We start from the raw sequence: 11,970 nt of genomic DNA, 5'->3' as shown, positions 1-11,970 counted from the left end.
TAAATGACCAATGAGTAGCATGTATAATAAAACAAGTGATTTGCCCCATGGTTAAATCAACTTGTAGCTGTATGTTTTTCCAGATACTACAGTGGTGAAATGTCACAAAATAATCAGTGGCACCCAGTATCATCGTTTTAGTTAAATTCTTCTTTTTTTTTTCTGATGTTTATCTCTCTATTTGTCCAGAAGATTTGAGAAATGATCTCTGTACGTCACTTGCAAAATCCCTTTGGCACAAAGAAATTTGTTCTTACCCGGGCTTTACAGCTTACTAGGTTAAAAATGATTTTTGATCCCTTAACCTAGATGTATCTTTGAGCTTGCTTTGCCTGCTGGGCTGTCAGCTCCTAATTTCTATAGGGTTCTGCTGTAGGCGTTTCTCTTGACCTGTTCTGCAGTACTGCATATCTTCAACCAAGAAAGCTGTATATTTAAAAGCAAAACCCGGGCACCTCATACTTGTATTTGGTTTGAAATGACTTCATTAATGGTGTTTACATGTTTGCTCTGATATAGTATAGCATTGCTTGAGCTAAGCTCAGTTGTCAGAAGTAGCTTTGCTACAGTATGGGTGAGAGACGAGGCTGCATTTGTTGAATGCTGTGCTATTTTGGCGAGACAGCTACTGTCAGAAGTTTTTATGTCAATACTGCAGTAAATCCACATCAGCTTTTTGTTGATACTCTAAAGAAGCAGGTGTTCAGTTTTTCCTTTTCCATCCCAGCAGATTTTCATAGTGATACTTAAAGGCTTTATTTTTTTTTAAAATGCTGCACAAGTAGAAGAGTAGCAAGGTACAAGAAGTTCTTGCTAGAAGAAAACAGAAGTACCCCACCTTTAAGAAAGGTAAGGATAAGGATTTAGGAAAGGTCATTCTCATCTTGGTTTCAGACCTATGAAAGACAAGAAGGAGATCATGAGCATGGATTTTAGAAGGTGAAATTATGCTTCACCAACCTTATTGCCTTCTGAGGTGGAATGAGTAGCTCAGTTATGGAGGAGAGCAGTGGATGTTTATCTTGATTTTAGCAGGACTTCTGACATTCTCTCAAGTAACAGTTTCATTGGTAAATTATGAGACATGGGCTAGGTGTATGGACAGTGAGATGGTCAGAAGAGTGCTCCGCTCAGAGGGTTGAGGACCAGTTTAGAGACCTGCTGTTAGTGGAGTCCCTCAGGGGTCAGTAATGGATCCTGTATGGTTTGGTGTCTCCTTTAGTAAGTTAAGTGATGGGATGGACACACTTAAAAAATGGCAGATGCAAAACTGAGAGGAATTTGCCTCACCAGGTGTTGTGCAGACTTAATCAGAGCAAGTTGGACTGGCTGAACAAATGTGCTGACAGAAGTTCCATGAAGGTAATAGAAAGAAATGCCAGGCACTGCATCTGGGTAGGAACAACCCTGTATGCAAGTACAGTCTGGGGGTAACAGCCATGAAACAGACTTGCAGGAGGAGATCTTGGGGTTATGGTAGACAACAAACAGAGCCACCAGTATATCCCTGAAGCAAGGAAAATCAGCTGTCTCTTGGGTGGTATTAGGAAAAGCATTGCCTGCAGGTCAAGGGAGGATTCTTCCTCTTTGCTCACTTCTGTTGAAGGCCCATTTGGAGTGCTGGGCCCAATCCTGTCTTAGAAGGAAAGGCTGAGAGCTGGGATTGTTTATGTTAAAACAATCCGAATGTTTATGTTATAGAGTGGAGGTTTAGGATGTGTGTGTGTCCTACTGACAAGTAAATAAGTACTGCATAAAGAGTGTAAGGAAGATAAAGCCAGACACTTCTCAGTGATATCCATTGATAAATCAGGAAGCAGTGAACACAAACTGAAATCCAAGCAATTCTATTTAAACATAAGTAAAGAGGTTTTAATGCAATTTGAGCACTGGATCAAGTTGCCCAGGAGGTTGTGGAGTCCCCCTTGGAGGTGCATAAAACCCAACAGGATAAGATGCTGAGCATCCTGCTTAGTTAACTCTGTTTTAAGCAGTGGGATTGGACTAGCTGATCTTCAGAAGTTTCTTTCAGCCTCAACAATAGTGTGATTCTGTGATCTAAATTCTGGATGACAATGCAGCATTCCCTTAAGAGATACAGGAAAGGAGGGTTTCTTCATGCTGGCTCTTTTAACAAGTCATGTAATTTAGGTTTACTATTTCTTTCTTGGTTTTGTCTGCTATAAAATATTTCTAGCTCTTAATTGGTAAAATAAGTTCTTCCTAAACTTGTAAATATTAAAAAAGGAAAAAAGTTGAATGGAGATAATTTTAAATTATGCTGTATTGCTTGCTTTGTTTTTCAGCCATTCTTATGTTGGCCCAGATTACAGCGTACAAAAAAACACTGGAAAAATTGCTCTAGAGCACATCGATGCTGTAAGTCCTCTCTGTTTATTGAGTTCTATAGTATGTTAATGAATTCTGATTTAAAGCCAAATGCCTTATATGCAGACAATCTTTTCATTTTTCATTCAGTATTTGTTTTGTAACTGTTGAGAACTACTTGATTGAAGTTGTGATTTTAAAATGGAACAGAATTAACTGAAAATGTATCTAATCAGGATTTAAATTGAAGCTATAATGAATTGCCTAATTTGTTGCTTAATTCTCTGTATTTTCATAAGTACCTAAAGCAACCACTATAAGTAGATTTTAATAAAATTTTCTTCTTTAATTATTTTTCAGCTTAAACATTCTACAAGTCTTTTATCTGAAATGTAGAAATAGGTTTTAGTATCTACCTTAAACACAACAGCGTTCCTTTTAGTTTTGAATTCTGTGACATGACTCAGATATCCAAAAATAAAGATGCAAGTAAACTTAAGCGTTACGTTGTTTTTTCTGTCGGGGATTTTGTTTCATAAGAAATAGCTTTCTTCAGATAAAGAATCTGCAGATCTGCTGCAATGAATTTTAATCTTGGTTGTAGTTGCTTGAAGATGTTTATACAAACAGAACCCCAATGAATAACCAATCAAACAACAAAATAAAGCCAAAACAAAACAAAAAAACAAACAAACAAACCAGAACCACTCCACCAAAACCCTCTAACAAAAGTCACTTTGCCATTACAGAATATAAAATAAGAAAGAAGCAAGAAGTATTGAAACCTGACAGCAATTAAACCTTTGTTACTTGGAACAGAAGACTTTCTGATAGTACTATCTGTTACTGTCCTTTGGACTTTCTTCTTGAGATGATTATTGATGTCTAAAGGATGCCCTGTACATGCATATTATTCCTTCTAGCCATTCACATTTTGAAGTGATCCCAATAAGCTTGTACCCTACAAATTAAATGACCACTGTGTCTTTTTTCCTCTTGACAGCTTTCTGTGAAATCATTCCCTCTTTGCATGCGCCAGTTGCACAAAGTCCTACGTGAGAACCATCACCTTCGTCATGGAGGCCGTATGCAATATGGACTTTTCTTAAAAGGCATTGGTTTGACTCTAGAACAGGCACTAGAATTTTGGAAGAAAGAATTTATCAAAGGAAAAGTGGATGCAGACAAGGTAATTCAACTAGTGAAAAAGACCTAGTATGAAAGTGAGGATGCATTTAATGTGCATATGTGCAGTAGGTTTGGATAGGTGCTTGTTAAAGTAGATAATTGTACAAATACACAGTTATGTAGTCTAAAGCTTTGTTTCTTTTTTTTTTCTTTTTCATTATGATTTTATTCATTTTGTTTTGGTAATTCTTGTGAAGCATGGAAAAATGCAGACTAGTCACAAAACTAGAGGCTTTTTTTATGTAAGGTCTAGGAAATCTTATTTTACCACTGAAATCAGTGGGAAACTGCTGTTGTGAAACAAGTGCTGTGTGACTAAATTAGCTCACAGCATAGGTAAGTGACATTACGATCTGTAAGGAGAGATTAGCCTTTTGTTCATTAATAAAAATAAAATTAGTTGAACAGCTGTGTGAGAAGCGAGCTTGCTGTAGCAAATTTACAGTCTAAAAGAAACAGTGTAAAAGAAACTTACTCCTTGTTTTGCACTGTCTAGTGTTTTAACCAGCTGAATCAAGCAGGTGCCCTGCCTTATCCATCCATGTAGTTGGCCTGTGGTATGTGCCGTTAAGGCATACAGGCAGAGTTCAGGAGTGTTCTCTTGGAGCAAAAGTTTCAGACCTCACATCGATTTTGTTTGAACTATATTATTTTACATTAATGTTATGAGATCTTAGCTTTCCAGAGTACTGTGAAGGCTGACAAATGATTTTCTTTTTGCTAGCTCAAGTTCCTATGAGTTGGCTATTTCAACAAAAAAATGTAGCTCTGGGTATAATGAATTACAGTATACATCTTCTCTTCCAAGTCCCAGAAGATAGGTGAACTAGTCTGCAAATCTTTTGGGAAGAGAGATGAAAACAGCATTTTAATAAAGACTTAGACCTACGTAAATCTAGTTCCTTTATTGGTGCGTGATTTAAGAGGAAGTATATGTTTTGTAAAAGCAGAAAAATCTGTAATGTAATTTTTTACAAAGACTCAAAAAGAGATTTCACTCTAGATAATAATTCTAATTTTGCAGTTGAATACCAGTTAACTGCTGGCAGCAGTGGGTCCCTTTTGGAACAGCTGGAGCTGGCTCTGACCTGATGTGGGGCAGTGTTGGACTCTTCCCAGAAGCCACCCCTCCTTGCCACAATAACCCAATGCAAATATGTACATTTATTACTTGTGATGGAAAAAATATTGCATGAATGTGTCCCATCCCGCCCACTTGTACATTGACACCAGTTGTGCGCACACTTATGAAAACATGCATGCAATTTGTGTCATATTTTCAACTAAGTTTCATGACCCTGGGTTTTGCTGGCTGTGGCTTTCACAGCAAAATGTTCAGTAATGCTTAAAGTCCCAAAATGAAGATGAATGCACGTCTAATTGGTACTTTTTTCTTTTGGCATTTTTATTTTCTGACACTGGTGCCATGTTTCCTTTCCTGGAGATTTGAGGTAATTACACTGTTTTGTCCCACCAGAGCATTGCAAGGATAGATGATGATAGTACCTTGTTAAAGATTAGGGTTAATTACTGGGTGGTGTATTGTGAAAAAGGAGCGTTTGGTTTGTTGCAAATGGTTATTGTTTTAAAACTGTGTGTTCACATTAGTCTTGAATGGCAATAACATTTAGGATGGTTTTCAGTCTTAAGATTGGTTCACAGTTTCAGTTTTCAGCAGGAAGGGAATCACCTTAGCCACGTGAGCAGTGTAGTGAAGTGGATATTACAGACTAAGCACAGGTGCAAGGAGAATTTGCACCAGAAAGTAAGTCCTCCTGTGCTCTTAAATCATTGAGGTGTGTGTAGCCCGGATTTTCGTGATAAAAAAACACTTTAGAAAACACGTTATTTTCCCTTGAGGGGAAACTATGGTACTTTATGAATACAAAGTTTCATAGTTCATTTAATGCAAGAAGTCAAGTGGAACCTAGGAAGAACACCCCGAAAGTGTTGGTGATCCTGTGGGGAAAGTGATCAAGTCGTGGCATGTTCACAGCAAACAGAAGCAGAGCACAAAACAAAATGTGCTTTTGCTTTCAGCACTGAAATTAAAATTATTTTGCTAATTGCTAGGCTAAAATGCCTTAATGTTAAATTGTTGTTCAGATGATAGGATCGACTGTCAACTTGTGATAGATGTGTTACTTCTGACTGAATGGTTATACTGTTTGGCTTCAAAACCTCAGTGTTATTTTAAGGTATCTTTTGTTTTTTATCTATGAAACGTGACATTACTCTGAACAAATATTAGTCCCAATCTATTTCACATCCTTTTCTGGTGTAATTCTCCTCTCCCTGTCTGCCCCCCTTCACCTCTCCTTCTACCCCCCCCCTGAAAAAAGAAAGAAAAGAAAAAATATACCCAAATACTCAATATACTTTGTTATTTGGTTGCTGTTGTTTATATGATCTGTTTATATGAGTGTTCTGTGAATGTGAAGTCAGGGACTTGAAGGAACGTGAGTTTAGAGTGAAGAAAAGAATGAAACCTGCTGCTTTTAGTTACTTTAGCTAATAGCTTGGCATCGTGGCTTAAGTTAAAATAAGGGATTCAGGCTGGACATAGTGAAGAGCTCAGCATGAAGACAGTGGAGCACTGGAGCGGTTTCTTCAGAGATGTGTGATCTCTGTACTTCGAAGTTTCAGAGATCCAGCTGGACAAAGTGCTGTGCAGTCTGATGCTGCTTGAAGCAGGAGGCTGGACTGGACATCTTCTGAAATTCCATTCTAGTTCTGTGGTTCTGCACATGCATCTGGTCATTGGTAGAATTAAATTGTTGTGGGAGCTAGCCACTAGAGGGAGACAAGATCATAAAGAATGAACAAATACAACCTGTAGATCTAAGTTCAAAGTGCTTATACTGTAATGCTTTGCAGGTCTGTGTATTTATATTGTGAAAACAAATGATACTTTAGAGTGAAAATAGAAATAGGTATCTGCTAATATGCTGAGCAGTGCTTTTAAGCATGCAGAGTATTCTGCAGTGGATTTTTCTTATGCACAAAATGGCACGGTAGTTACTTAAAACAACCTCTACCTCCTTAAATTTCCTGGAATATATTCTTTGTTAGTCAGCTGATTGCATTTAATTTTGGTATTTCACTTTCTCATTTTTTTTTCAGATCTGGGAGTTGATTTACAGCAAGGTTTGCTTTACTTGTCCCTCCTCTATTGGAATAATAATGGTACCTGCTATTTTTGTAGCATGTTTGATTCATAAGATTGAAGATCTCTGTTCTGTCACAATTATAATTCTCCAGTCGGATATAATTTGCTGCTTTTGTTCTTGAGTTATTTAAATCTTAGAAAACTGTGAAAGCCTAGTGATACATTAGACAGCAAACCACAATATTTGGCATCTAGGAAATAGAAATATGAATCTAATTGAAAATCCTCCATACAGATTAACATTGGGCCTTTTATTTTTCATTGTACATCAGTAGTACTGTAATGCTAGGTGTGAATTCTCTGGAGATGTCTAAAGGCTACAGTAAAACTTTAAGGAAATGATTATTGTCTCTTAGGATTGCAAAACCAGAACATATGTGTTCCCTATATTACCTATAAAATATTATCCCCCTGAAATCTGTGGAAAATGGTAGAGTAAGTGCATCATGGTAACAAACTATTGATATTATAGCTAAGCATCCTTGCTTTCATTCGTTATTGGAGGACTGGATAGCCAGGAACTTGAATAAATTGCAGTTTTATGTTAAACTCCCACAGATTTGGCTATTGGCTGCAGAAATTAGCTTCAGCAGAACCACTGTCTGAATTCTTCTCATTGTTTGGAAATCATTTCATTCTCTATGTGTAGTGAGATTGTTTCCACACCCAAATAAAGATTTTGGGTGAATGATTTTTGTCTGCATTGGCAAAAATGGCGTTGCTTAACACATATGTTGAATGGCTGCTTTCGTAGTATAGCTGAGCTTAAAGAAGGCCAAAATACTTTCATGCTACTTTTTCAAATGCCTTTTATGTTCTACAAACAAAGATAGCTCTTCAAACTGCTTTAATAGCAGGTTAAATGATTTAATAATCAAAAGAAACATGAAAATGTATTTTCATTTAAATGTCTCGTTTGGATTCCCAAGCATACTATTGAATTTGCATTACATCTCTTTTTTTAAAAGCAAGTTTAAAGAAAACTAAACATACTAGAGATTTTTTAGAGTATTTAATTTAAATTTCAACCTCAAAAGCTGAAGAGAAGGATCTCCAGATTTTGCTGTTCCTGAGTTCTTTTGATTATGTTTCTTTATTATAGAACTTCATGTCATTCCTCTGAAGAGCTAGGTCTGTGCAATCAGTATGCTTTACAAAACAGAAGTGAATAAACCAAGATACCCGTTGTTAGTAGCTGGACAGCCTTTGCAGCATTGATATGTATCAAGAGAAAAATGCCCAATCTGAATTCCCTAGTGGTGCTTCTTTCCAGAAATCAGCTTTGTGGCATTGGGTCCATCATCAAGAGATCTCCTTTCATATAGCCTACTTTTAATATCTTTTATGCATATTAAATCGAAGACTTGGTGTTAAGAGGTGCGTTCTTCAAAAGGTACTTCCTTGTTGCTGAGGGTGATGGTTACATGGCTGCTGAGGTCAATTAGCTGAAGGAGTCTAAGCTGAAAAATTCAGGATGCTCTGGTGTTTTTATAATAAACAATTAGCAGTAGAGGTATTGTGAGTGAATTTGTTTTATAGTCGAAACTTATATGGCTAGACATGAGAATTAAAACTTGAAGCCACAAGTGGATGGATTACTGTTGTTGTGTCTGAATCAAGCTGAATTAGTACAACTTTCCTGTTTGTAGTAGCTTGAAAAGGATTGTTTTCTTTTTTTCTCTGATAATTTCCTAACAAGAAACAGTGCGAAGTTTCACACAAAAAATTGAAAATCGTGATAACTGAATCAAGGGCATTCTTGCAAAACTTCTGCTCTCTGGTCATGGAATTTAGTCCCAAAGAATCACGGTATCTTGGGTTGAATGGAAGTGTTTCAGTTGCTGTTGGAATTTGGTTATTTTTTGTCAATAAGTATATCACAATGAATATATTAAATATGTGCAGGAATCCTGCTGTTATACGTTATTTTTGTTTGAAGTTGTTTTAGTAATGGGCGTTTTTGCTCTCTCTGTCTTGTATTTATTTATACTTCTAGCATTATTCTTCAGTTCTCTCTTGTGGAGCACTTGAGCATTTTGAAACACTGAGATGAGTACTGTCTGCTTATTTCTGACATGCTAGTCTAGATTTGATTTCTTCAGTTTGCTGTGTGTATCTGTTGAATAAAACAGCAGGAAAGAGATCTGCAATGGAATTCGGAAGGGAGAGGACTTTGAAAGCATACTCCCTTTGCTTGCATTTGGCTCTGTTCTAAGAAGTGTGTTCCAATGCAAACAACTTCTTGCAAATGCTTCGAAGTCTTAGGAAGGATAAGATTCCTTACTGACTGTATAGAATGTAATATGTGTTAATTAAGCAATTAAAAGAAGTATTTCATAGCTCCAGTTGGCATTATAAGTCAGTTGATGAGAAATTAGATGTAATAGAGGACAAGATATTTAAGCCCTCTATAGCTTCTCTGTGATACTTAAGAAAGTCTTACCACTTATTTCAGCAAAGCAAGATGAAAGTAATAAATCTTTCACCGTTTTTGCCAATGCGTAATGTATGTAATCATCACTGAAATAGTAGTTAACCTACAACTTTATATTAAAAATGCACATGATTTAACTGTGTTCAGAGGTTTTTAAAGTTCAAATAAGAATAGTAATACATAGTAAGTGGTGCATAATGTTGTGCTATTTTATTGAACTGGTTAGCCTCGGTATCATTTACGTTTGCAGATGGAATATTCACTGGTAAAGGGTTTGTTCCCTCCAGTGAATAAATGATTCATTTTAGTATCAATTAATGGCACTTCCAAAATTAGCAGTGTTCAATTTTCTTTTTCCCAGTAGCAGAATTTGTGTCAATTCCCTGTACCTTTGTCAGGGGAGTAAGCTGCAACCTCACTTAGTGTTTTTTTTTTTAAGGGTGCATTAAAATTTTATTTTACCTACCACGTTTGGAATTCTGTGCACTAAAATGAGCGAAGCCTAACAGGAACCTTTTGTTTTATTTTGGAACTCTTTCTGTTGAAGGATGTATTTTACTTCAGAACAATACTAGATGACCTCTTAAACCTGAGGCCTTTCCTGGTTTAACAGCGAAGCTAAGGATATTAAAGAAAGTGTCTTTGGGACATAATTATGTAGATTGAGAGAGAGATGTAGTTTTAATTATGCCCGGTAGCAAATGTAGATGCATATTAAACTCAATCAGGCTTCTGTGCATTTCCCTCTGAAACAGTCTTTACTCAGGCCTTAAATTACAAATCAGCATATTGGTACCCTGAGGTTGTCTAAGCCAACTGAATATTGACAAGAATCCGTTTCATTAATTGTCATTCCACATTTTAACATAGTTTTTATAAGGCAGTATTTTTCTTATGGATAATTTAAAAAAAAAAAAAACCCAACCCTTAGAATTTGAAGTAATAAAAAGTTGCACTTCATGTAATAAGTGAAAAATCTTAGAGCAGAATTTCTTAAATGAAAGGGAGCTAGTATAAAAGGGTGTTATTTTTCAGCATGTTTTTTATTCATGGGTGTTATTCAGTGAGGCCATGACTGATGATGATATACTAGAAAGCATGAAACCCTCCTTAGAATTGCTACAAGATTTCTTAATTGCATTCATTCAAAAGTTAAGTTCTCTGATCTTTCTGAGGCTGAAGTTGGTGACGTTTGTCCTGTGATCATTCACTTTAAAATACTCAAGTTCTTCAGCCTAATTTAAAAAAAAAAAAACTGTTCAAAACTTACCTACCTTACTTTTGATTTTCCATTTTTCAGCATTTGGCTTGTATTATGAAGGGAAGCTTCGGATTGTCTTTCAGCCTGTGGTACGAGTTAGGGGAAGGAAAGATCATAATTTATTTCCCAGGACATTAATTACAGTTTTCTTTTGTTTTTGTTTTTTATTTTTTTAAACTGTGCTAACTAATGTAAAGAGAAGTGGAGTTGGTTTTTCTTAATTACATATTAGGCCCTGAAATCTGTTTTACTATTCAGTGTATGTGCAGGTTACTGATAAGGTCCTTACACTGACTAGTATGGAAGCAATGAATATGTTTCCTGTACTAAAACTACATCAAAGATTAGATTTTATGACATTTAATTCCTTATAAACGCACACTTTTGGATATAGCTTTCATTACTGTAGTATCTTCATAGAATTTTATGTATAAAAATGAATGGAAAACAAATAATTTAATTTTTGATAATTCTTTTGTAGACTTGAACCTCTTGTCAGACTTCAGTATCACTGTAGGAAGACTGTACTTGTCAGAAGAAGTTTCTGTTTCATTGGCTGTTGCAGCAACAGCAGGGTGGTAGGCACATCAGTGATATTTTAAGAAAAGTAATAGGTTTGTTTATCTGGTTGCCAGCTTTATGTTCAATGACTGTGAAGTATCTGAGTATCAATATGTTCTTTGGCAGTATGTGCTTTAGCAGGCTGTCTTGATATTGTTCCTAACGATATAGCTTTCTCTTTATAGCCATCTGTTGAAAAATACCTGCTATATAACATTTTTGGTTGTTTACCCCAATTTCTGATACAGAAGTCAATGTTTTTTTAGATGCAAATCTGCTCAATTGTATCTTTTTGTTAACATCCGCAATGAATGACATGGCTGGTCTCTTCCAGTTGTTTTTTGAACAGAAAAGCACTGGTTTTGGTAGAGAGCTAATTAATGTTGATACAATTGTTTGAAATGATATTTTTAAATTATTAAATGTTCAGATTTGCTGTAGTCTTATAAACTGACTTCCAAACTAAGATCCAGAATCATGTACTGTCTTCTCTTTTGATAAGGTCCATGTAATTCCTGTTGTATCTCACTGTTGTATTCCATATGTCTATATTCAAGCAGCAAATTGTGGTTATATTTCATATTCAGTCATCCAGAAAAGCAGCATGTTGAATCAAATGTGCAATCTGCTGATATACCACGTAGGTTTAAATGTAAATAAGAAAGTATTTTTACTTTCAGAATTGATTTAGCATTCTGCCTCACGTCTCTTGAAATGTATTGAATCTCATGAATAAAGACATCTTTTTTTTTTTAATATCTAATTCATGCTATGAACCCTTCAGGATTCAGAAATTTACTTTATTGATCTGGAAAAGTTGAATTACTGTCATCAGATTTAAAGATTTCAACACTAGTGAGGTTACTGCCTCTTGAAAGAAAGTAAGGTGCTGATTTTATATTGAAATACACTGTGCTGTTTAGCTGAGAACCTATATTCTGCATAATGTATTATGCTCTGTTTTTTTTTGTGTTCTCTTTGTCTTTCCTGAAGTTCTCTGGCACAGAGCTATACATGGGGGAACAGAAT

General features: G+C 35.8%; 1 protein-coding gene across 1 annotated transcript in view; it reads left to right on the top strand.

Moving 5' to 3' along the window:
* The first annotated feature begins 2,244 nt into the window (after positions 1-2,244).
* LOC104909949 (DNA primase large subunit-like) overlaps positions 2,245-11,970 on the top strand; it is a 29,374-nt gene continuing 19,648 nt past the window's right edge. The window contains exons 1-2 of the mRNA XM_010707845.3: positions 2,245-2,379; positions 3,332-3,517. Coding sequence (XP_010706147.2) covers positions 2,260-2,379; positions 3,332-3,517 — 306 coding nt within the window. The 5' untranslated portion in view covers positions 2,245-2,259. The remainder of the gene's footprint in view (positions 2,380-3,331; positions 3,518-11,970) is intronic.

Source organism: Meleagris gallopavo, chromosome 2 (genome assembly GCF_000146605.3).
Source record: "Meleagris gallopavo isolate NT-WF06-2002-E0010 breed Aviagen turkey brand Nicholas breeding stock chromosome 2, Turkey_5.1, whole genome shotgun sequence".
NCBI lineage: Eukaryota > Metazoa > Chordata > Aves > Galliformes > Phasianidae > Meleagris > Meleagris gallopavo.
The sequence above is the reverse complement of the archived record's forward strand: the minus strand, read 5'-3'. Positions and strand labels throughout refer to the sequence as shown.